This window comes from Sphaerodactylus townsendi, linkage group LG16 (assembly GCF_021028975.2).
Source record: "Sphaerodactylus townsendi isolate TG3544 linkage group LG16, MPM_Stown_v2.3, whole genome shotgun sequence".
NCBI lineage: Eukaryota > Metazoa > Chordata > Lepidosauria > Squamata > Sphaerodactylidae > Sphaerodactylus > Sphaerodactylus townsendi.
The window spans coordinates 18,344,653-18,370,573 of NC_059440.1; the positions used below are offsets into that span (position 1 = coordinate 18,344,653).

A 25,921-nucleotide genomic window follows, 5' to 3' on the forward strand; every position below is an offset into this window, starting at 1 on the left:
CATCCGAGCCATCACCCGGCCTTCCTGAGCCAGCAAAGCCCTCCACGTGCTGCAAGGTGGGCGAGGGGAGGGGGCTGCTCCTTGAACGGAACGATCCCGAGGCTGACCGCTAGGGGGAGCCCCAAGGCAGGCGGGCGGGCTACGTGCCTGGGCTCGGCGCTGCTGCCCCCGCCCGGCCCGGCGTTGCAGGCTGGGGGGGCCGGCGCCGGGCCCGCCTCCCTCCCTCCTGCTCCCCCCGCCCCATTTTCCCAGGGCTGCCGCGCAGTCGGCCTGGGCGAGTCCGCAGCCGGCGCAGCCCTGCCCCTTTCGCCGCCGAGCCCGCCAGGAGACGCCGCGGACGCTGCTGCTGCTGCTGCTGCTGCCCGACGAGGCCAGGCGGGGCGGCTGCATGAGGTTGATGCTGCTGTGCTGCACCTGGAGGGACGAGCCCATGGGAGAGGACGAAGGTGGGTCCCCAACCGGCGCCTGCCTGCCTATCCCCCCCCCCCTCGCCGCCGCACGCCGCCGGCTGCCCCTTCTTGCCCCTCATCTCCGATCTGATCTGGTTCCGGGGGGGGGGGAGTGGAACTATACTGCCCCCCATCCAAGCGCCCCCCTCGCCTCCCCCCCCCCCACGTGTGTGACCTTGAGCACCGCCAGGAACTGTCCCGGCCGGCGTCTGCTGCAATGCACGCCTTGCACACGCGGGCGCGCGGAGGACTTCGGAGGGGGACCTCCCCGGGTGCCCTTGACGCGTCGGGAGGGAGGGAGGGAAGGAGGGGGATAAGTCGCCTCTTCCTCGGTTCCGGTTGCCAGAGCCTTCGCCGTGCCCCCCACCTCGACCCGCCTGCGCCCCTCAAGGGGCTCGGGCTCGCCAGCTTCTATTTCCAGCGCCCTAATCGAGACAGGAGCGCGTGTTCCCCGAGCACGTGCAGAGTGCCTTTCCTCACCAGGGACTAGTCACGCAGCAGCCCGGGCGCTTGTGCCAGCCAGCGGGGTCCTGGCCCTCTCGCCGCCCCCGGCCGGCCCCGCCAAAGCCCGGAGGAAAGGCAGGAGCTCCGTCCATGGGGAGCTGTCCAGGGTGCTGCCTCGTTCCCACCTCCTGCTCTCTTTGGGCGTGAGGGAGGCCGTGCAAAGGAGGAACCGAGACAGGCCCAGACCTGCATGGGCCCGGTCTTGCAAGCCAAGCAGGGTCAGTCCTGGATAATATTTGGATGGGGACCCCCCCCCCCGCGAATGCCAGCGTTGCTGTGCAGAGAAAGGCAATGGCAAACTGCCTCTGTGGAAGACTGTGAATTGAGGGCACTTTGCACAAACACAAAACCAGGAAGGGGCGAGATGTCAGAGGGGCTCCATTGGGGCTCCCTGCTCCGTTTTGCAGATTTCTTAGTGGTTTAGCATTTAGGTGTTTGTTTGCAATACTCTAGCCCAGGGGTGTCCAACTCTGGCCCTCCAGATGTTCACAGACTACGATTCCCATCAGCCTCTGCCAGCATGGTGCTGATGGGCTGATGGGAATCGTAGACCGTGAACATCTGGAGGGCCAGAGTTGGACACCCCTGGGCTAGCCTGTATCAATGGAGCTTGGTGGAAATGTCAGCATGAAAAAATATTTGGTGACCTAAGTCGCTCCCAGACTCTATCATTTCAAGTTTCTGATCCTTTTTGATCCTGCTATCCAAGTGGGCCGGGTGGTCAGTCTGAGATCCCCAAAGACGAGGTTTGGTGGGGTTAATGAATTGCGTTGGTCTGTCACAATTGGCATTCCAGGGTTGAAACTGGTTTGGGGGTTTAAACCCTCGCTGCTGCTCGTTCATCTACTCCAAGGGAACCTAGTAAACAGCTCTAATTCTCTGCTCTTCCCCTTGTTTTCCTGCCTTGTTTCCTCTGTGAATGGAGGTGAATTTAGGGACAGCTTGTTTTATTATATAAAGCAAGAATTGATCCATTACCACCAACTATGGGGAAAGGGAACTTGGTATTCCTGGCCTCCAGGCACCCTTGACTGGCTGGGGCAGCTGTTCCCTCTGGCAGGGTGGGTGTTCTAATTTCCTCTCCACAGGGGAGGCGTACCCCCCTCCCCCCCCCCGCTGTTCCACCCTGGCTTTGTGTGAACAACAAGTGAGATTATTGACAGGGGAAGCGGAAATTGACATGCACATTTATAGAGTCATACCCCCTTCTGTCCTATTAGAAAACTTCTGAGCGCTGATTGAAAGAAAGAGCAACCCAGGAGAGGCAGCAGGGTGTAGCAGATAGTCGAAAACACCCCCCAAAAATCTTGATTCCTGGGAATTTGCTCCCAGGTTTGTGGTTATAGAGATCTTGCTGACTCAGCTGCCTGAGTAGAGCTGGCGTTGACACCCCCACGTCTTTTTTGTCGTCCCCCCCCCCCCACAGCAAGTGACCTGCCAATATGTGCCAGTTGCAGTAACAGCATCTACGACGGACAATACTTGCAGGCCTTGAATGCCGACTGGCACTCCGACTGCTTCAGGTAGGGAATTTGGGGAATGGCTGGGAGGTTGGAGGGTACCTGAGGCTTGGCTGGTGTATGGAGCCAGATAGCACAGCGCTCTCTTCCTTGTTCTATAGTTAGAATTATCAAAGTAGCGCAGAGTCACAAAAGATCATCTGAAGAGTCTGCGTGGGGCAAACCCAGGATCCATCCTCTCAGAATCCTGTTTCCCGCAGTGGCTGGCCAGGTGCCTCTATAAAGGATATTAAAAGGATACAAACCATTTGTGTTGCCTCCCCAGTGCCAAGTAATCAGAGATACACTGTCTCTGAATGTGGAGGTTCCATTTGCCTCTCATGTTTCCTAGCTGCCAAGAAATATACCCTCTGCCATGCACTCTTCTAATCCTTTTTGTGTGTGTGTTTAGAATAAAGGTCTTTATTCTGAGTCCTGCTGGTGTAAAGATGGACACGGTGGTTTAAAAGTGGGCACCGTGGGTTCCGTACCACTGGGTCAGTGTAGTACATTGAGTTTGTAAAACAGTGAGTTTGTAAAAGAAAGTAGTGCGATGAGTTTGTAATTCATGTTGCCGACATACAGTCTGATTGATCTGTTAAAACGCACATGGGCCATACTTTGTACATCAAGTTTACTTGCTTTTGAAAGGACTCTGTCTTTTAAAAGAACAGTGGGCAACTTTGTCCAGACTTTGGAAGAGGAAACTGTATTGGTGACATTGCTGGCATGAGCCAACAGGCACTGTTTCACAGCTGGCTTTCCCCCCTCATCTTGTCGTAAGCCACTGGATTTTTGACACTTGTTTTAAACAGGGAGAAGTGGTGGGGGCTCTTTCAGGCTGCCCCCATGGGTACTGCTGACTGTGTCTGAAATTTCTGGACACGTTTGCAGCACAGCTGATTTAGCATTGGTGTGAAAGTGGAGAGGGAAGGTGGCACACACAGGTGAGCTGTGGCTTCACGTCACATGGTGTTTTGGGCGAAAGGCACCTGTATGAATCTCGCCAGATCTGTCCCTGGATCTTACTAGGAATTTCTCAAACCTGAATTGGCTGCCGTACTTACACCCCGTAAAGCTTCCATCTAAAGCAAACATCCTCAATGTCATTTTCGAATGCCAGCAGCCTCCCATGAGAAACTCAAACCATACTGGTCTTAAAAATCACAATGGGATCTGGTTGCAGATAGACCCTACTGCATGGCCCAAAGCAGAATTTCACCCTTCCAAGTAAACCAACCAGAGCAAATGTAAATTTAAAAGTGGACTGTAACCAACTGGCTGTTGTGGTTTTTGTGATCGTGGTCTGATAGTTTTGGCTCCTAACATTGTACTGGCGTCTGTGCAGGTGAAACTGAGGAGCAAAAACTATCAGACCATGGCCGCACAGCTCGGAAAATGCAAAATAGTTAATTCCAGCCGTGAAAACCAACAGTATCTTGAACTGTCACCAGTCAGTGCAAAAGCTGGAATGGATCCAGAGGAGGGCAACCAAAATGGTAAAAGGTCTGGAATCCACGCCCTAAGAGGAGAGACTTAGGGAACTGGGTATGTTTGGTTTGGTGAAGAGAAGGTGAAGAGGTGACATGATAACCATGTTTAGATATTTGAAGGGATGTCATGTTGGTGAGGGAGCAAGCTTGTTTTCTGCTGCTCCAGAGACCAGGAGTAATGGGTTCAAGGTGAAGGAAAAGAGATGCCTCCTAAACATCAGGAAAAACTTCCTGACAGTCAGGGCTGTTCGACAGTGGAATGCACTACCTCGGAGTGTGGTGGAGGCTCCTTCTTTGGAGGTTTTTTAAGAGAGGCTGGATGGCCATCTGTCAGGAGTGCTTTGATTGTGTGTTCTTGTATTGCTGGGGGTTGGACTTGATGACTCTTGGGGTTTCTTCCAATTCTATGATTCCAAAAGTAAATGGAGATGGTTAGAGCCTGCTTGTTAATTTGGTTTTGGTGTGCCCTCCATTTCTGCAGAGGAGAAGCTGCAGTATCTTAAACGAAATAGTGTTTGTGGCTAGTCGTTCCTCAAATGCCTCCAAAAAATATTTTAAGAGCTACAGTGCGATAGTTTACCATAACGCACATCGGTTCCGGGTGACTTGTGCAAGGAAGCCGAGCCAGAAGCTCCTGGGGACGTTGGAAAGCCTCCGGCTTGGCTCAATTGCTCAAGCCACCTGGAACTTGCTGCTCAGCTGGGAATGCAGGCCTGTGCCAGACGCCCTGGAGATGCTTGCTGCAGCACCTGCGGTTTTTTTATTATGCTGTGTCCCCCCACACGCACATGCACTTTGGTGCTGGGATTATAAACAATGGTGGAGCTAATTTGAAGAGCAGGGAGATCTTGCTTCCTCGCAGCCAGATTGTCTTTGCACGTCCGGCACGGAGCTGCCTCGGAAGGCCTGGCCCTGATTGTTTGGGCCATGAGCTTTCTCTCTGTCTCTGTTGTCTCTCGCCCACACTAAGTGGACAGAGAAGGGGCCGGCTCGTGTGACACCGACAGCAGAGGCACGCTGGTGCGTCTGCAGTGCTGTGGCGGACATCCTAGCTGTGCTGCCTGCGATGTGCTTATGATTTGACAATGAAATGGTTGCGCTTCAGTGTCCGGGGGCTGAAATTGCACGCTTGATCTGGGACAGGGGTGGGGAAGCCTCGGGGAGCGCGTGCCGGCTCAAAAGGGGACACCCGTGCTCTCGGCAATGGAAGGATGCGCTCTCTGGCCCGTCCATTGTGAAAGCTGCTCTCGCTGAGCTCTGCGCAGACCCAGAGGACAAAGCTAGCCAGGGCCAATGGTGTGCAGAGATGGTCACAGAGGAAGTGCTGTGTGTTCTGCTGTAATTACGGAACTGCTTCCTGCCTGGGGGTTGGGGACGCTGGCGGAAGCCTGAGGCTCAGAGCAAAGCGAACAGCCAACAGGAAAGGCTGGTCTGGTTCTCTCTCGGGCCATTCGTCTCTCGGTGCTGTGAGTTAGAGGAAAGAGCTGGAGTCCTTGGAGATATGCTCCGGGCCCGGACCCACCATGGTGAGGTCAAGGAGATTGTGCCGCAGGCCCTGCATTCGGGGAGGCCAGCGGGCAGTTGGCAAAGAAGGGATCCCGGCCAAGAAGCTGACCACGGTGATCCGGAGTAGCCCTTTCCCCTTCGCAGGGGCCAAGTAAGTCTCTGTCAGAAAGTATACAGCCCTGGAGAAATCCAGTTCCCTGATTATCCTCAGGGCTGGGGATTACCGAGAGAAGTGCCCCACGGGGATCAGCCCAGTGTGGGTTCAGCATCCTGTTTCTAGTGGACGCCCCAATGGGAACTTGATGATTGGGGCAGAAGATAGCCTTGCCTGGCTTGCTATCAGTATTTGGTGGTATACTGCCTCTGGGCCTGGAGGCTCTTGGGGAGGGTGTCTGTTAATTGGAGTGGTGAGAGGGGAAGTGTCAGCTGTAGGCTGTGGAAATATGAAGAAGAAGAAGAAGAAGAAGAAGAAGAAGAAGAAGAAGAAGAAGAAGAAGAAGAAGAAGAAGAAGAAGAAGAAGAAGAAGAAGAAGAAGAAGAAGAGGAGGAGGAGTTTGGATTTCTATCCCCCCTTTCTCTCCTGCATCCTCCTGCAGGAGACTCAAAGGGGCTTACAATCTCCTTGCCCTTCCCCCCTCACAACAAACACCCTGTGAGGTGAGTGGGGCTGAGAGAGCTCTGAGAAGCTGTGACTAGCCCAAGGTCACCCAGCTGGTGCGTGTGGGAGTGTACAGGCTAATCTGAATTCCCCAGATAAGCCTCCACAGCTCAGGCGGCAGAGCGGGGAATCAAACCCGGTTCCTCCAGATTAGATACACCAGCTCTTAACCTCCTACACCACATATGACAGGGGTAGGGGTATCAAACCAGCCTCCCTCCCAGTGTTGTCCCAATTCCCTGCAGAGCCCAAGTCTGTTATCTTGGGCCTGACATGCCTGATAACAAAACCGTTGTGAGAGAGAGGTTGTTGACTGGGATGTAGACATATATCTCTTTATTGCCTTTTCCCTCAGTAGGTTTGGTGGGTTTTGCAAAAAAACAACAACTATAAAACCTGTTTGACCAGAGATTATCATAAGGTGAACGTGCACACCATAGACAGTCACGTCTCTGCCAAATCACCTTTTTTGCCCCTGCAGCCTCCAAACTCTTCTGAAACCACTTCAGAATTTGTAGACGTTCATGTTGTAAAAAAATAAGTGTTAAAAAAAGTACATTTAACAATGTCTCTGAAGATGTTTGTTAGGTATTGGTTGTTTTGAAAACCTGTGGGACCTGCTTGACTCAAAGCGAAAAGGTGGCTGAACGTGAAACGGGAAGCGAAACCGTTTCCAGTTCCCTTCTAAAACTCTTTGCCTGTTTCCTGCCACAGAGAACTTCTGGCCTTCTCTTCCCTGGAAGCTTTCTGTTGGCAGCAAATCCGGAGTTCTTTAATTTATGATTACCTTGCCAGTCTGACAGCAGAGACCCGCTTACATATGCAAGTGTGGTTCACCCTTCGTTGTCCTTTCTCGCCAGTGCCAGAAACGCTATTTAAACCATTTGATGGAGCTCTGCGGCTTGGCAGCTCTTGTAGGGTTGTTATACTTTCGATGTAAAGAGGAACTTCAGCTAAAAACCCCAAAGACAGGTTCTTGTCCCAAAGGCATACGTGCTACATTTTGGCCATGGGACAGACCGGAAGAGTCCTTGTCCCCAGAAAGGGAAGAGTGAGGGGCAGCACGGAGCAAATGTTTTGGGGATTTCCGCACCACTTCCATTGGGGATGGGACAAAGGGATTAATCCCCAGGCTTTGGGGAAGATGGGTGTTAAGGAGGAAAAATCTGAAACCAACTTCTTTTGTAAGTCGCCTGTATCTCTGAGGAATGTTTGGGAACTGCTGCATTCCTCTTCTTTGCACAATCTGTGACTAACCAGCGGAACTCACTGCCATAGGATATTGCAATGGCAAACAGCATAGTCTTTTGTTATGGGATGTGGATCTTAGCAAGCAGAACTCCCTCCATATCTGGAGAGAGGAAGAAGAAGAAGAAGAGTTTGGATTTATATCCCCCCTTTCTCTCCTGCAGGAGACTCAAAGGGGTTTACAATCTCCTTGCCCTTCCCCCCTCACAACAAAAACTCTGTGAAGTAGGTGGGACTGAGAGAGCTCCAGAAAGCTGTGACTAGCCCAAGGTCACCCAACTGGCGTGTGTGGGAGTGTACAGGCTAATCTGAATTCCCCAGATAAGCCTCCACAGCTCAAATGGCAGAGTGGGAAATCAAACCCGGTTCCTCCAGATTAGATACACGAGCTCTTAACCTCCTACGCCACTGCTGCTCCTTCTTCTGTCTACTAGGGCTGGAAAGTGACAGGGCAAAACTAACTTAGTGCAGTGGTTACAGTGCTGGAGATCCAGGTTCAAATTCCGACGCTGCTGTGAAACTTGCTGGCCGACTTGGACCTGCCACATAGTCTGGGCCCAACCTTTATCCTCACCTGCTGTGAGGATAAAATGTCAGTGGGGAGACTGATGTAAAATGCCTTTGGGAGGAAAGAGGAGTATCAATGACACAACATACATAAAAATAAGAAGTATTCCTGCAGTTAGCCAGGCTTGACGCTGAAAAAAACTTGAACTGAGAGAAAAGGTGGGATATAAATGTTTTATTAAATTAATGAATAAAGACAGATTGCTCAGCCAGGTGTTGTTTGGACCCCAAATGGTGGTTCTGGTGTTCCTTGCCTCATTGTTTTGGTAGCTCTGCTGAGAGAAAGCAGAGGAGTTGACTGCAAATGTAGCATATTGGAGCTGTCAGCTAAATGTCATGTTTTGATTGCTGATGCTCGATCCCATGTGAGAAACAGGGAGAGAGAGATGAAGAAGTTAAGGATGTTTGGGGTGATACCGGATATGGCATCCCAGAGCCTTTCCCAAGTGGTAACTGGGAAAAGTGGGAGCCTTTCTGTGCATGAACCTCCACGTTCCAAGGCAGCATACTTGTGGACAATCAGCATCATGGGCCACCTCCATCTCACCCTGTTTGTGCGTTGCTTCAGACATCTGGCTACACGGCCTTTAGATCAGGGGACTCCAATTTATGGCCCTCCAGATTTTCATGGACTATAATTCCCATCAGCCCCTTCCAGCATGACCAATTGGCAGAGCTGATGGGAATCGTAGTCCATTAACATCTGGAGGGCCAGAGTGTGGAGATCCCTGCTAGATTTTACACTAGAAGTCCTGGTGCAGAGCTCTTGTGATCTCATCCTTGTCTGCTGATCCCATGACCCACTCTTCCATGCTTAGGCAGCTTTGCCCTGCTGGCTGCCAATGTAAGGAGACCATATTGATCTCAAAATAAAGCAGCTACTTTGACATTCTAGTCTGCCCAGTATTTTGGAGCCTTTCATCTCCCCAGTTGCGGCTTTCCTGCCTGAATCTGTGCAGGGATTAGTCACAGCTTCTGTTTTTGAGACTGCCATAGGCTGGAGACCCGCACCAAGCGGTCAGCAGTGCAAGAGTTAACGCAGGCTTCTGCCTGATTGGCTGCTCCCCTCCCGCTAGAGTTTGAGCAGGGAAGTTCCGCAAGGGTGATGTAATGGGGTGGCCCCTGGATGATGTCATCACTGCTTGGTATTCCCCTCCCAGCTCCAAAGAGGGGGGAATACGGCGTAATAAAATGCCGAGGGGCTGGGCTGGACATCTCTGGCACATCTGGCGCCCAGCTCCTCTCCAAGCCCAGCCTGCCTCCTCCTCTCTGTTAAGAAGGAGGAGGGAGGGGGGACTTTGGCCCTTGCAAGTTGGGGGAGGGCAAGCAGGAACCCACATTTGTCCCACCGTGGCTTTCCTGCCTCTGAAAGCATGTCCCCTGCACAACAAAGCAGGATGCTCCAGAGGTCAGCCCGGGTGCCTGCCGCGCACATCCTTTAATATTCCTTAAAATATTTATCATTTGCACTCTCTGTTTAAAACTGCAGCTCACACTGGTCCTTCAATGAGGCTCGAGTGTGAGGGTGAATTGCAAAAAAAATCCCCCTCCTCTGTAATGCACAATATCGCCTTTGGCACAAGCTGTGGTGCTGGTGTGTGTGTGTTTGTCTGTGTGTGTGTGTGCGTGTGTGTGTGTGTGTGCGTGCGCAGCAGTCAGGGTCCCAGGCAGGTTCCTGCAATGCAAATCCTTTGCCACACAAGAGGCTGAGGAAGCCAGTGGTGCAGGCTGAGTCACCTCGAATACCTTCACGCAGAGCAGCTTCAAGTGGGCTGACTCCTTCCCTTCTTCTGGGCTCCCTTATCACTTGGCCAGCCAGCATGCAGGAGGGAGGGAGGGAGGGAGGGAGGAGGCAGGCTCCAGACAATGGAAAATGTGGCTGATTCTCCCCCCTCCCCCAATACCTGCCTGACGGAGGAAATGGAAATAAGCCACACCACTGCATTGTGGTGAATCAGAAGCCCCCCCCCCCCCGCCCTCGGCTGTTTAGAAAGACACAGCTGTCTCCTCCTTCCTCTGCAGAATTTTTGAGAAAGTTTTCCCAAGGAAATGAGGACAGTCAAACTGGCTTTGGGTTGCTAAGATGGCTGGCAGGGATTTCCCCCAGAGTAACCCAAGCAAGAGATCCAAACTGCCCGATGAAAAGCAAGGCAAGCCTCCATCCATTTTTTTAAGCTGCCTTGGGAGCTGATTCCTTCCTCCTACAAATGAAGGGTCCCTTTCCACCCACCCCCCACCCCCCGGCTTTCTCCTAACTGTGCAAAACTGAACAATCCAAGAGAGGGTTTTTTTGCACAGGAAATAGGCTGGGCTGTAACAATATGGTTCAGAAAGATGCTTGGGGGAAAGGGTTAGCAACTGTAGACTATACCACTGGGTATAGTTGGCGCTGTCTGTTGCTGTAAATAGGTTCCTGCTAGAAAGCTTTTGCCTTCGTTTTAGTATGTCCTGTTAATAACTCCTGCTTTGCTTCGCCTCTTGTGAAATCCAGATTTCTTCAAGTCAAAACCCAATTGCTCCGGCCTCCCCTGTCGATTGCACTGACTTGTTCTGCCTAGTCCACCTTAAGCCCCAGCCAAGGCAGACAGACTATAGATAAGGTAAACAAAAAAATTAAAATCCAGCACTTGACACTGCTTTATGCTGAGTAAGAACTCTGGTCTGTCAAGGGCCCCTTCCGCACATGCAGAATAATGCACTTTCAATCCACTTTCGCAATTGTTTGAAAATGGATTTTGCTATTCCGCACAGTAAAATTCAGCTTCAAAGTACATTGGAAGTGGATTGAAAGTGCGTTATTCTGCATGTGCGGAAGGGGTCAAGGGCAGTGTTGTTCACTTTGAATGATCTTTCCCTTCATCTATCACCAAATCGATTCGGTTGGCTTAGTTAGGGACCAAAACTGGAACCTTCTCTGTCTACCAAGCAGACGCTGTCCCACTGAGCCAGGGCCCCACTCCTCCCAAATGAGAAGCTGCAAGGAAGCATAGTTCTGGCTGCTAATGATAAGGCCTATGCCAGCATCATCCCCAGAGTCCAAGAAGATCCGAATCTACCCGGTTGTTTCTCTTTGGCATCTAATGCAGCCTGTCTCTCCCACTGCACACACGTCTATCCATTCCATATGGCTGGACAGAAGCTAGGCTGGCTTTAGACAGACAGACAAGCCTTTATTGGCATTCCAAAATACAATAAAACGATTGTCCATAAAAGACAGATAAATACAACAACCATTCAGAGTCTTATCAATAGTTTAGTCCAAATGGACTCATCAAAAGTGCTATTCCCATACACCTCTCCACAGACCAGACTGAAGACCCACCAACAGAGCCCAGGCATCACAACAGCATACAGTATCAACACTCCACTATAAAACACAGAGTTTGTTAGAGTGGCACCTAACACAGAACAAGGGATAGGGGGCAAGGAAATGGGCGAACAATTGATTTGACTCCAATAGCTTGCCACAGCCTTCAGTTGTCACACCATCTGGCAATCAATAACAAAACTACGACATCTCTCAATGAATCACCCACAAGTTATTTGACTTTGGGTGACCGTGAACCCACAGGTTACGGCTGGCTTTAGGCTTCTGAGTCAGAAAATCCCCCACTGCCATCACACATGGAGAATAATCCACTTTGAATCCACTTTCACAGCCTGAAAACCACACAACACCCTACTTCTTCACAATTGTTTGCAAGTGGATCTTGCTATTTCACATGGTGCAATCCAGCTGCAAAGTGGATTGAAAATGGATTGAACGTGCATTATTCTGCATGTGCGGAAGGGGCCCTGATTCACCTCTGGTGTTCCAAGCAAGAGTTCTAGGGGAGCCCCATTATTTCCACTAAGCTATTGCAACTTCTGGGAAACTGCAGTTGAAAGGTGGTTGGGATGTGCTATTTGACACCAAGGTGTAAGCAGAGCGTTCAAGGTCAACAAGGAATGCTGCGAGGAAGCAAATCTTCGCATGCGGCCCTTTTGTCAAAAGCAGACAAGACACCTGAGCTGGAGCTATCCTGTTCAGGAGCTGCGCTGGCAGCCCACACAAGGCTTCAAAACAAAACACGGCCAATATTTGGGCTGGATAATAAGACACCCTGAAAAGGAAACGGCACTTTGCATTTGGGGATCCTGAGGCTCCGAACTTGCAGAGCTGTGGATTTTGGGAAGCCTTGGATTTTGGCTGTGCGAAGGGCCCGAGCCCCTGGGTTTCATGGGCAGATGAATCTACTTGAACTCCAGGAGATTCATGTATGGAGGCTGATCTGGATCTGTTGGTTTACAAGGTGGAGACAAAGTCTTGCTTAAATGTTGAGGCTATTTTGGTTCTGGTGAGTCACTGCTGTTTAGAAGGGACAGGGAGATATCCCAGCCGGTCTTTCCTTTTCCCAAGGAGCTCTTGTTTATTAAACTCTAACTTACTTTCCACTTCCATCCAAATCTGCCTTCAAAAATCTATCTTTCAAATGTTCCTGAGTTGCGGTTTTCACTAATACAAACAGTCCGTTGAATATATAACGGACTGACTGCAGATGAAAAGGCAGAGGATTAATCGACTATCTTAAATCTTCAATGGGTTGACTATCTTAAATCTTCAATGGGGAAACGACAGGATTTGGGGTTGATCTTTCACTGCAGTGGCCGGAGCGTGGGGGAAGAATCCATTTAAAATTTTGATCCACTCATCGCAGGGTTGCTTAGTTCGAACAAGGGGCTCATGAGTTTTACCGCTACATCAGGGAAAATGTGAAACACTGACCCAGAAGCATGTGCAGAGTGCATTCCCTGGTGTTTCTGAGTAACTTTGGTTCACTACTGCTATCTCCAGGGGATTCTCAGATTTACACCCTCATACACTTATATTCTGTTATGCTCTGAGAGCAGCAGTGGCATAGTGGTTAACAGCAGGTGCACTCTAATCTGGAGAACCGTCCCCGCTCAGCCACTTGAGCTGTGGAGGCTTATCTGGGGAACTAGATTAGCTTGTGCACTCCGACACATGCCAGCTGGGTGACCTTGGGCTAGTCACAGCTCTGTGGAGCTCTCTCAGCCCCACCCACCTCACAGGGTGTTTGTTGTGCGGGAGGAAGGGAAAGGAGATTGTAAGCCCCTTTGAGTCTCCTTACAGGAGAGAAAGGCATCTGGTGGGCCACTGCGAGTAGCAGAGTGCTGTACTAGATGGACTCTGGTCTGTTCCAGCAGGCCCTTTCTTATGTTCTTATATAAATCCAAACTCCTCCTCCTCCTCCTCCTCCTCCTCCTCCTCCTCCTCCTCCTCCTCCTCCTCCTCCTCCTCTTCTTCTTCTTCTTCTTCTTCTTCTTCTTCTTCTTCTTCTTCTTCTACTTCTTCTTCTTCTTCTTCTTCTTCTTCTTCTTCTTCTTCTTCTTCTTCTTCTATTTCTATGAATGCACTCTGGAAACTTCCATCCCAACCCCATTTTACCTTTGGAGCAGGGGAGTGAGGCCCAAAGCCAGAATAAGCTCAGGGTGCATCTGTATGCTCTATCTATGAATTTAAATATTTTCCCCTCTGCTTTCTGATGTGAAATAATCTTCAATCAGTTAAGAGCACTAAGACCAAAGCAGCTGACGTCAGGACAGGGTCTGGTTGCAAAATGTTTTTGAAAATATTAGATTGCACAGATCTGCAAAGGTACTAGATGAGTCAGGATAATTCGGGGGCGAGGGGGGGGGCGGACACCCAGTGCTTTGTAAATAACCAACCCAGCAGAATTCAGAGTGTTCCAAAGAATAAAATCCATCTTCATCAGACCCTTAATGATCGGGTAACTTCTCCTCACTGCCGGGGGGAACAAAATTTGCTGCACTGTGTCGTCGCGCCTCTGAGGTAAATGTGCATTTTTTGATTTCCTTAAAACCTCCCTAACTTTCTAGAGAGAAATTGCATGATGTAGTGGTTCAAAGTGGTGAGCTCTAATTTGGAGAAGCAGGTTCGATTCCCCACTGCTCCACACGAAGCCAGCTGAGTGGCCTGGGACCAGCCCCAGTTCTCTCAGAACTCTCTCAGCCCCTACAGAGGCAGGCAACGACAAACTGCCCCTGAATGTCTCTTGCTGAGAAAACCTGACAGGGTTGCTGTAAATCAGCTGTGACTTGATAGCACTTTATGCCCACCCAACTTCCTAGATCACACTTAGCTTTCTACAGGATGAGGCAGTGTGCTGTAGTGGGTAGAGTGTCAGACTAGGACTGGGAAGAGCCAGTTTCAAGTGCTGCAGCGGGGCTGACTGGGTGACCTTGGGCCAGCCATACATTCTCAGCTCAACCTACCTCACAGGAGTGTTGTGAACATTAACGGGAAGGGGGGAGGACCATGTACGCCACCCTGAGCTCTTTGAGAGAGCCAGCATGGTGTAGTGGTTAAGAGCAGGGGATTCTAATCTAAAGAACCAAATTTGATTCCCCACTCCCCCACCTGAGTGGTGGAGGCTTATTTGGTAAACCAGATGTGTTTCCGCACTCCTGCGTTCCCGCTGGGTGACCTTGGGCTAGACACAGTTCTCTCAGAGATCTCTCAGCCCCACCTCCCTCAAAAGGTGTCTGTTGTGGAGAGAGGAAGGGAAAGGAACTTGTAAGCCACCTTGAGTCTCCTTGCAGGAGAGAAAGGTGGGGTATAAATCCAAACTCTTCTTTGAAGGGATGGTGGGTTTGATAGATTCACAGGGTTTACTTCCATAAATTATTTTCCAAAAACAAAGCCGCTGGGGCACAATACCACCCGTAACACCTTGCCACAATTAAACAAGTTTTACTCTGTCTGGACAAATGTACAGATTAAACTAGTTTTTCCCAAACTGGACAGTTGATTTGTCAAGGTCTGTGCTTCCTGCTCTGACCGGCAGCTGCTCTCCAAAGTAGATTTTCCACTGCTCAGCTACAGCCCCATCCCCAAAAGTTTATCCAGTAACGCCCTTAAAGACTATCATTCCAAAGGTTCTGTGTTGGCAGTTAGAGTGGCTAAACCAGTTTACATTTGTAGTGTAGACGCGGCCTCTGCTCCCTTGACATCAATATATATATATATTTTAAAATCCTGAACTTCACCCCCATGGCCTTTGCATCCTGGTGACTTAAAGCTTCCCATCAGGAGATGACCCAGGAAGCTGAGTTCATTGGCGTGGCTCCGACACCGGATCACATGGCGTGGGAGGATAAACAGTGTCTTCACAACAAGCCGTCTCCCAGCAGGAAGCGAATCTATCGTGTCATTTTGCTTCTCCTTTGGAGACCCCCCCCCCCCCCGCCCGCCAGCGGTTAGCCAAGATGTTTCTGCTTCCTCCCAGGCAGCCTCCTTGTGAGCAGGGCAGAAGGGCCACACCTCGCCTCTGTTCCTTATGCCCAGCTTCTGGTTTCCAGACACTTATTGAGCCAGCATGGTGTAGTGGTTAAGAGCAGATGGATTCTAATCTGGAGAACTGGGTTTGATTCCCTACTCCTCCACCTGAGTGGCAGAGGCTTATCTGGTGAACCAGATATGTTTCCACACTCCTAAATTCCTGCTGGGTGACCTTGGGCTAGTCACAGTTCTTCAGAACTCTCTCAGCCCCACCTACCTCACAATGTGTCCATCGTGGGGAGAGGAAGGGAAAGAAGCTTGTAAGCCACCTTGAGTCTCCTTACAGGAGAGAAATGGGGGGTATAAATACAAATTCTTCTTCTTCTCTTCTTATTGACCCTAAACATGAAAGCTCCACTTAGACCTCCTGGACTTGACCTCCATAAACATGATTGAAACCCTTTAGAGATAGTGGCCACCACAACATTCTGTGGCAGTGAATTCCTCCAGTTAATAATATGTTTGTTTGAAGCAGGGCTTCCTTTTTTGGTCTAGCCGTAGCGGCTTGCCCCAGGCAGTGGTTCCTCTGAAGGGCCAGAGGCGGGGAGCAGTTATCAGGAGAAGACTGCTGTCTTCCTGCCCAGTTTGTGGTTTTCCTTTTAGAGCATTTGACTATACGTTGTCAGAAGCTGAATGTTGATCTAGTACAGACCTCAGTCTGATCCAGCTAGGACTCATCTTTTTTTAAAAAAAAAAACTTTATTTAATTCAAATAAAACAAACATTAATTTAAAACACAAATACAAAAAAAGTTCAATTCAGCCAAAAGGAAAATTACATATGTTAATATACATTAAAGTATATTAATATATATTAATATACAGCAGTGATATAGTGATTAAGAGCAGGTGCACACTAATCTGGAGAACTGGGTTTGATTCCCCGCTCAGCCACTTGAGCTGTGGAGGCTTATCTGGGGAACTAGATTAGCTTGTGCACTCCAATACCCGCCAGCTGGGTGACCTTGGGCTAGTCACAGTTCTTCGGAGCTCTCTCAGCTCCACCCACCTCACAGGGTGTTAGGGGCTGTTGCTGGGGACGGGGAAGGAAAGGAGATTGTAAGCCACTTTGAGTCTCCTTACAGGAGAGAAAGGGGGGATATAAATCCAAACTCTTCCTCTTCTTATCACCTATATTTCTTCTCTTTTATCACTTGCTGTTTCCTTATTTTAATGGACTTCTCCTTCAGCTACATAACACTTTATGTATTATTTTTTTAATTAACAGAATGTTTCTTCACTCCATAATAAAAGTCTAATCAGATCTTCATTTAATATTTGACCAGTGAGATATTTACGTCGTAAATTAGAAATATATTTAGTTCACAGCTTCCAGTTGAGTCCATAAGTTTCCGATGGTCATGTTCTCATCTGGTGTGTCCATTACATATAGCTGCTGAACTTTATTTCTCCATTCTTCAATAGAAGGGAGTTGCTCCGATTTCTAGTATTTTGCCAAGACAGGTCTCAGCAAGGACTCATCTGATGTCCTTCCCCGTATATCAGAAGAGGTATAAACACACCAGGCAACTGGGAGGGAGTTCTGCAAAACACTGGATTCCCACAAGCCTCCGCTAATGCCTGCGGGTATCCAATATTGATTGTGCCATTTCAGGAAAAGTGGTTCATGCCACTGTCCTTGGGATCACATTGTTTTGGAGGGGGTGAGGACTTTCTCACTAGTCTGACTGACAAGCGATGTGCGGGAGGGGTGTTCCGCTTTCCTCTGTTTGGAAATCAAGAGGATTCCACTGCAATTACCCAGATAAACCTCCAGACGTTTGTAAGCCAGGAAATGCTCTTGAGGCAGGGCTGGGGGGAAACCCCCGCGGTGGCTTCCCTCACCCCCTGTTCAGGTGGATCCAGACATGACAGACGAATGTAGAGTCCTGCACCTTTGCGTCATGGCTTTCCCCTGTTCATTGCCAGTAGAAATTGAGACACTTTCCTTTCAGTGACGGCGTGAAGAGCCGGGGGCTTTTCAGCTGAATGATGATTCAGGAGTGACATGGGCGAGGGTTAGGAAATTAAGAATGGACTGAAGAAAGTGGAGCAACAAATCTTCTTGTTCCGTTTTGTCATACCGGAACTCAGGGTCATTCATTGAAGCTGAAAAGCAGAAGATCCAGGAATGAGTAGAAGGTGGAATTAACTTACGGAACTCATGAGCGCAAGTTGTGGTGGCAGCTGCTGATTTGACAGCTTTGAATTAGACCTATCATCCATCAAAGTATTTATTGACAGCTACCGGACCTGATGACCAAATGGAACCTCCATGCTCAGGGGCAGTGTACCTCTGAAAACCAGTTGCTGAAGGGCCAACAATTAGGGGGCTACAACCTCTGTACTCTTCTTGAAGGCCTTCAGGGGTGTCTGGCTGGTCGCTGCCATAAACAATATTCTGAACTAAGTGGACCTTTAGTCTGATCCAGCCATACTCTTCTTGTGTCCATATATATGTAATGATGAGGATAATGACAATAATAGTGGCTAATGAGTAATACGTAGCATTAATGTAACACTTTTAGGGTTCAAAGTATTTCATTTTCTGGAGTTTCTATCTCCTAACGTTTTGCCCAAATCTGTGACTGGCACCTTCAGAGACCCTGCCACTCAGGTGGAGGAGTGGGGAATCAAACTTGGTTCTCCAGATTAGACCCCACCTGCTCTTAACCACTATACCACACTGACTGCTTTTAACCACTACACTACACTGGCTCAGTTGGGACTGAGTCCCGGAGGAGTCCAAGCATAGAGTTTCTATTCGCTGTTCATTATTTAATAGTTCATATTGTTAGTTATAAATAAAGCTGTTTGAAACCTACTATGGTCATTCTGTGGCCATGTAAACAATTTGGCCAGGCAAAACATGGTGCTAGATTGGTCCAAGTCAGTGTGAATATTCCTTAGGCAGCAGCTTTGGAAGAGTTGGTGTTGTCTGTCTCTCTGGCCTATGGAGCAGAGGGCCCCCGTACTCCATCGAGGGTCCTAGAAATTGACCTCTTTCTCTGTCTTTCTCTCCGATGGTGCGCCTGCAGGTGCTGCGAATGTGGAGCCTCACTCTCGCATCAGTACTATGAAAAAGATGGTCGCCTCTACTGCAAAAAAGACTACTGGGCGCTCTTTGGAGAGCTGTGCCACGGCTGCTCGGAACAGATCGCCAAAGGGCTCATCATGGTATGTGTCTCTGAAAGAGGGCGGGAGAGCGTCTTCCCAAGCATGCTCGGTCATGTGACTTGGCTCGCTTGCCTGAGTTGCGTATGCACTTTTTGGTACAGTTGCCCTGTGTGTGTGGCCCTGACTCCCTGTGTTGATCTGTGGAGTGGTTAGGGGTAGAGGGACACTGCTCGGGACTGAGGCTTAAGCGTATGATTAAGAGGACCAGAAGTGGTGATATTGCCAGATTGGGACACTTCACACTGCAGGGGGGGAGGTTTAAAAGCTTGAATCCCACCCACCCACCCATTCCTGTTTAAATAAAGTAATGCCGCCTTTTGCTGGCAGGCTAGTGTTATACAGTTGGGGGGATTTTTTTGCACAGGAGAGCATTTAAACCAGCGAGTTCCCACCTCTCTCCATCACTGCATTGGTACAGTCCGGAAAGAGCCCCATCACATCTGCCTGTTTTCCTTTCCAGGTGGCCGGAGATCAGAAGTACCACCCAGAGTGTTTCAGCTGCCTAAACTGCCAGACGTTCATTGGTGATGGAGATACGTATGCCTTGGTGGAACGCTCCAAACTCTACTGGTGAGGGGGAAATGCTCATGGGATGATGTCAGAGAGGCCCTTTAGACCTTTCTGGTTTGGGGGCAGAGAGACCCAGCTGGCTAGTTTTTACTATAAGGGTTAGAACATAAGAACATAAGAACAAGCCAGCTGGATCAGACCAGAGTCCATCTAGTCCAGCTCTCTGCTACTCGCAGTGGCCCACCAGGTGCCTTTGGGATCTCACGTGCAGGATGTGAACGCAATGGCCTTCTGCGGCTGTTGCTCCCGATCACCTGGTCTGTTAAGGCATTTGCAATCTCAGATCAAAGAGGATCAAGATTGGTAGCCATAAATCGACTTCTCCATAAATCTGTCCAAGCCCCTTTTAAAGCTATCCAGCTTAGTAGCCATCACCACCTCCTGTGGCAGCATATTCCAAACACCAATCACACGTTGCGTGAAGAAGTGTTTCCTTTTATTAGTCCTAATTCCCCCCCCCCCCCAGCATTTTCAATGGATGCCCCCTGGTTCTAGTATTGTGAGAAAGAGAGAAAAATTTATCTCTGTCAACATTTTCTACCCCATGCATAATTTTATAGACTTCAATCATATCCCCCCTCAGACGTCTCCTCTCCAAACTAAAGAGTCCCAAATGCTGCAGCCTCTCCTCATAAGGAAGGCGTTCTAGTCCTTCAATCATCCTTGTTGCCCTTCTCTGCACTTTTTCTATCTCTTCAGTTGTCAGTATGAACTGCACAGATCTCAAGTGTTTGAGCAATTGGATCTTTCCCTGTGCTTTTCAGCATTAAAAAGCAGGGACGAGGAATTGGATTTGACTTGGGACCGTGCAGAGGCGTATCTAGTGAAAATGTAACCCGGTGCAAAATCTGAGTTTTGCCATTGCCTGCCTCTGCATAGCGACCCTGGAATCCCTTGGTGGTCTCCCATCTAAATATTTACCAGGGCTAACACTGCTTCGCTTCTGAAATCTGATGAGATCAGGCTGGCTGGGGACCTCCAGTCAATTTTTAAAGCCAAGTGAGAGTCAAAGCTCCTAGAAGGAGGCGCTCTGCAACAGCCTGTCCAGCAAGAGTCCTTGCAATGCCTTAAGTCCCAAATGCCTTCATTGCATCAGCCAAGTGTGACTCACAGCCCATCTAATTTTGTCAATGAACACTGACTCTTTCTATCACTTGGCATAACGTTTCCTCTCAATGACAATTGGTCAGACCTTAAAAGCAGCACTCCCAGAACAGTGACTCATGCTGAAATGCAGGTCCCCTTCGGATCAGCCAATCCAGTAAGAGTCCTACGAGCCAGTGTGGCGTAGCGGTCAAGAGGAGATGCGCTCTAATCTGGAGAACCAGGTTTGATTCCCCACTCCTCCACAGGAGCGGCCGGCTCTTACCAGATTTGTTTCCCCGCTCCTGCATTCCTGCTGGGTGATCTTGGTTCTCTCAGAACTCTCTCATCCCCGCCAGGTGTCTGTTATGGGGAGATGAAGGGAAAGGAGTTTGTGAGGTTCTCTGAGTTTCCTTACAGGAGAGAAACTGGTATAAAAACCTCCAAAGAAGGAGACTCCACCACACTCCAAGGTAGTGCATTCCACTGTCGAACAGCCCTGACAGTCAGGAAGTTTTTCCTGATGTTTAGGTGGAATCTCTTTTCCTTCACCTTGAACCCATCACTCCTGGTCCTAGTCTCTGGAGCTGCGGAAAACAAGCTTGCCCCCTCACCAACATGACATCCCTTCAAATATCTAAACATGGCTATCATGTCACCTCTTCTCTAAACATCCCCAGCTCCCCAAGTCTCTCCTCATAGGGCATGTATTCCAGACCTTTTACCATTTTTGGTTGCCCTGTTCCAGCTTGTCAAAATCCTTCTTGAATATTCTTCTTCTCGTAGCATTGTGGAACAGTGAGAAACCCCTCCCTATCCATTTCCTCCAGACATTACCCATAAAGGAAACTAGCATTAAGTGGAGTGGTTTGTTGGAAGCCCATCAGATACCCCATTGTGTTTTAAAACACAACGAGTCTCCTTACAGGAGAGAAACGTGGGGTATAAATCCAAACTCTTCTTCTGCGATAGTGTTAAGGGGTGGACATGCCTTTAGTCTCAGGTGCTTCCACTGCATTAAACAACTGCAACACGCACCCCATCTAATTTTGACAACGAACACTGACTCGTCCTGTCAGTTGGCATACTGTTTTTCTCTTGATTTCAGTTGGAAAGACATTAAAAGCAACACTCCCCGAACAGTGAGTCCTGCAGAGATGCAGGCAATCATCCCCTACTGCTCCTGTTACTCTCAGAGACACTGCTAAGTTTACTACTATCAGAGGGGACACGTCTATGGTTCATGATGATCAAAACAGTTTTGTTTCTCACATGATGCTCATGGAACTATCAAGGTGCAACCAAGCATCCCAGCATGGTGTTTGGACGTGACCACCATAGCTCCCCCCCCCCTCCTTTCTTCCTGTAGTGGGCAATGTTACTACCAGATGGTGGTGACGCCAGTGATGGACCAGCTGCTTCCAGAGTCTCCAGGAACCCGGATCCCGCACACGGTCACCCTTGTGTCCATTCCAGCCTGTACCGATGGGAGGCGTGGCTTTTCTGTGTCGATTGACCAGCATGGCGGCTCAGAGCACCCCCACACCGTGCGTGTCCGAGAGTAAGTACCCTTCGTGGGGCTGCAGTTGGTCTTCTTGTCTGGGAGAAGTGGAGCATCCTAGACCATCTACCTCATCAGACTGTGAGGGTATTATCAGAACCAGTGAAACCAGACTGTTGGACAGAATCGCGCTTAAGAAATATTTGCTCTTATTTGAGGCAAAGGCAAAATCGGCATTTATTTTAAATTCACCCAAACCATCCAGCTTCACAGGCACAGGTTTCAAATCTGGAGTGTGAAATCAGATAGGTGACCTTAGCAATTCGCACCTTTCTTACTGGCACCTGCTGATGGTTTTGATCTGCTTCCAGCATAACCCCTTTTCAGTTATCAATGCTAAACACTGTCATATCAATCAAATGCTAGAAAAAGTCCACCGATGCTTGTCAGCTATTAAGCCCAAAATATGTACAGTGGCATGTCGACTCTTAGGCCCCTTCTGCACATGCCGAATAATGCACTTTCAATCCGCTTTCAATGCACTTGGCAGCTGGATTTTCCTGTGCGGAATAGCAAAATCACTTGCAAACAATTGCGAAAGTGGATTGAAAGTGCATTATTCGGCATGTGAGGAAGGGGCCTTGGTTTCTCCCTTGCCTTGCATCGTGAGCTGTGGAACATAAGTCAGTCTCCCAGGACTGGGTTTAAGGAATATTCGTGTAAGCAGAATGGATAACTGTTTTCCACTTTTTTCCCCACTACAGGTTGGACCCAGACTGTATAAGCCCTGATATGAAGAACTCCATCCATGTTGGCGACCGCATCCTGGAGATCAACGGCACGCCCATCCGGCATGTCCCCCTGGACGAGGTGATCTTCCAGCTCTACGCTTCTCATAGCGTTTCATACTTGGGCTAACACCCAGCAGGAAAACCAGTGGCGCAGCGCCAAGGAGGCAAGGGGATGTGTGATGGGGACGTTCCAGGGCAGGCGGGGGTGTGGCAGAAGCGCAGGGCGCACGCTTGCCCCAGACACCGTTCCCCCTCGCTCCGGTCCTGAGGAAAACGCTAGCTTGATCACCTGCCCACTGTACCTTGCAGATCGATTTGTTGATCCAAGAGACCAGCCGCCTGCTGCAGCTGACCATTGAACACGATCCCCATGAGATGCTGGAGAGCAGCCCCCTCTCAGAGCTGCGCAGCCCCCTCCGCTCACCCAGCCGCACGCCCTGCCCGGAACCCACAGCCATTCGCCAACATGCTGTCATGTAAGTCTTCTTTGTAAGGTGGTGTGGGAGGGACAGGCAGGCAAACATCTCGGGGCAGGGAGACCTGTGTCTTCCCCCACTACTCCTTTTCTCTGAGGAGAGCGAGGTAGACCAAGAACAATTCATTCTTTTTTTAGCAAATGTGGGCAGGAAGCAAAAGGAGTAATAGACAATTTGTTACAGCTAGATTTAAGTCCAGTGGCACCTTAGAGGCCAACCATTATGGTGGATGGGGTGAACTTTCGAGAGTCAAATTCCCTGTGTCAGGTATCTGTCGAAGGAAGCTTTGACGTTTGAAAGATCATACCCCCAAAATCTTGTTCTCTAAGGTGCTACTGGACTTGTATCTAGATATTCGACTGCAACCCCAAATGGCTACCCTCTAGAGCCGTGGTGGCGAACCTTTGGCACTCCAGATGTTATGGACTACAATTCCCATCAGCCCCTGCCAGCATGGCCAATTGGCTGATGGGAATTGTAGTCCATAACATCTGGAGTGCCAAAGGTTCGCCACCACAGCTCTAGAGCCAATTTGGCCACAGTTGTCCAAGTTTTCCTCAATTTCTCATCTTCTTGTTGTGAACATGTGCTACAACTATGGTTGCCAAATCAGTGTTGTAAAAGTCCTGGAGATTTTGGGGGAGAAGCGTGGAGTTTGGGAAGAGGAGAGAATTTAGCAGGGCCTAATGCCTAGAGTTCATCCTCCAGAGCAGGTGGGTGAACCCACCTTCTCAGGTTGTGAGTCACAGCAAGCAGGTTCTCTCCATCCAGTTGCTTCATAGACAGTAGCCTTATAGCAAGCCAGACAGAGAGTTCCCTCCATTTTCTGACTGGCAGCAACTCTCTAGAGCAGGGATCTGCAACCTGTGGCTCTCCAGATGTTCATGGCCAATTGGCCGTGCTGGCAGGGGCTGATGGGAATTGTAGTTCATGAACATCTGGAGAGCCGCAGGTTGCAGACCCCTGCTCTAGAGTTCCCGACAGAGAAGAGTCATTGCCGGGCTCAGATCTTTTCACTGGAGTTGTTGCTGGGAATTGAATCTGGGCCTTTCTGCACGCAAAGCAGCCGCTCTGCCCCTGAGCCGTGGCCCCTCCCCTCTCGCAACCCCCCTCCCTAAAACCTTTATCATTCATAATGGATGTGAGGGGAAGCTAATGGGGGCAGCATTTCCCATAAAGCACGGAGATGTACACTGATGGATGATCAGGGTTTTTATTCATGAGTACTCCAGCATGCGCCTCTTCAGCCCCTTCCTCACATGCAGAATAATGCACTTCCAATCCACTTTCACAATTGTTTGCAAGTGGATTGAAAGTGGATTGAAATTGCAGTATTCTGCATATGTGGAAAGGAGCAGCAGTGGCATAGTGGCTAAGAGCAGTGGCTAAAAGCAGATGCACTCTGATCTGGAGGAACCGGGTTTGATTCCCAGCTCTGCCGCTTGAGTTGTGGAGGCTTATCTGGGGAATTCAGATTAGCCTGTGCACTCCCACACACGCCAGCTGGGTGACCTTGGGCTAGTCACAGCTTCTCGGAGCTCTCTCAGCCCCACCCACCTCACAGGGTGTTTGTTGTGAGGGGGGAAGGGCAAGGAGATTGTAAGCCCCTTTGAGTCTCCTACAGGAGAGAAAGGGGGGATATAAATCCAAACACACTTCTTCTCCCCCCACCCTCAGCCTCGCCTAACCTTGCCTGAAACAGCTGCCCAGAATTCCCCACCACAGAAGAATGTGGTAGCTTGAAACACATTACATGTTCTCTTGGAGCAGAAGAATCCAGGAGAGCTTTCTTGCCTTGCACATGATGCTGTATGGACTTCAGGAGAGCCCTCTGGCCATGTACAGAGTTCTGTGTGAGGCATCTGCCCATGTACAGAGTGCTGTGTAAAGCAGCTGACACATACATGTGCAGTCTGGCCAGTTCTTGATAATTCTGCCTTGAACTTGAATGGCCTGGCCTTTGCGCCTCTATGGCTGTTACTTCTACACATTGGCACTTTCCACGCAAGCCTCTGAAAACATTTTCAAAATATTTTCCAAACCCTCTGTTTGTCTGCACTCATCCACTTGAAAATGCTTTCTGGCTGCCATTTTGTGGTTGTTCTGGTTTTTTAGACTTCTTCTTAGATTCGTAGCTATGAAGCTTCAAAGCGTCGTGCTGCGATTCTCTAGGAGTCGTGTCCGCATAGCTACACAGACACGACCCCCTGAAATATTTAACAATACTAATGGAAATACAGTGCAAAACAGCTGGCACGAGCTCAGAAAATGGTACTGATGAGGAAATTCAGAGACTGCAGAGAGGAAACATTTTATAGAGATCACACAGCAAGTGAAAATGTTTTCAAGAATCGCTGGGAAACGGCATGCAAACGAAACATTTTCAGGCTAGAAATACAACGTTTTGGGCTGAAAAACCAAGTGGAACTCCATGGAAGGAACGTTTTGTTCCCTGCCTGGAAACGTTTTATGTGTGTTGTTCGGAAGGGCCGCTCATGCGGAGAGCAGAACATGCAGCCTCCATCCCTTCTCCAAACAGGCGCAGCTGCAGCATCGACAAGTCTCCCTGCTCCAGCTCTCTGAACTCTCCCGCCTCCCAGCAGAAGGACATCGGCCGCTCGGAATCGCTGCGTGTCGTCTCGCGACCTCACCGCATTTTCCGCCCCTCGGATCTCATCCACGGCGAAGTCCTGGGCAAAGGCTGCTTTGGGCAGGCCATCAAGGTACCACTGTGGGCCTCTGTCCAGCTAGGAACCCGGCAGGTGGGACATTCTCGCCCTGAGCTGCTGCAGTCTGTAGTCTGTAAATGAGCCATATCCTCTTTGGAATGAGGGGAGGGGAAATGAAATAGGCTCCGCAGTGGCTGATGCGCGTCCACAACAGCCGGAAAGCTGAAATCTGGTCCATGTATAGCCCAAGGCCCCTTCCTCACTAGAAAAGTCTGTAAAGAGGACATTCAGTGTCAGACAGGGGAAATGGCGGCCACTGACACAACTGGAGCTGATAGCCCAGGACAGAGCAAGCTGTGTGAGTTTTC

General features: G+C 49.6%; 1 protein-coding gene across 2 annotated transcripts in view; it reads left to right on the forward strand.

Annotated features, from left to right (window-relative positions):
* The first annotated feature begins 255 nt into the window (after positions 1-255).
* LIMK1 (LIM domain kinase 1) overlaps positions 256-25,921 on the forward strand; it is a 33,546-nt gene continuing 7,880 nt past the window's right edge. Inside the window, exons 1-8 of one of the 2 annotated variants that reach the window (XM_048519587.1) lie at positions 256-446; positions 2,380-2,476; positions 18,325-18,463; positions 18,924-19,033; positions 21,486-21,677; positions 22,382-22,487; positions 22,718-22,884; positions 25,424-25,607. In XM_048519587.1, the coding sequence (XP_048375544.1) occupies positions 389-446; positions 2,380-2,476; positions 18,325-18,463; positions 18,924-19,033; positions 21,486-21,677; positions 22,382-22,487; positions 22,718-22,884; positions 25,424-25,607 (1,053 nt within the window). In that variant the 5' untranslated portion in view covers positions 256-388. Of the gene's footprint in view, positions 447-2,379; positions 2,477-5,364; positions 5,603-18,324; positions 18,464-18,923; positions 19,034-21,485; positions 21,678-22,381; positions 22,488-22,717; positions 22,885-25,423; positions 25,608-25,921 lie in introns of those variants that run through there. The other variant, XM_048519588.1, reaches the window with a different exon arrangement.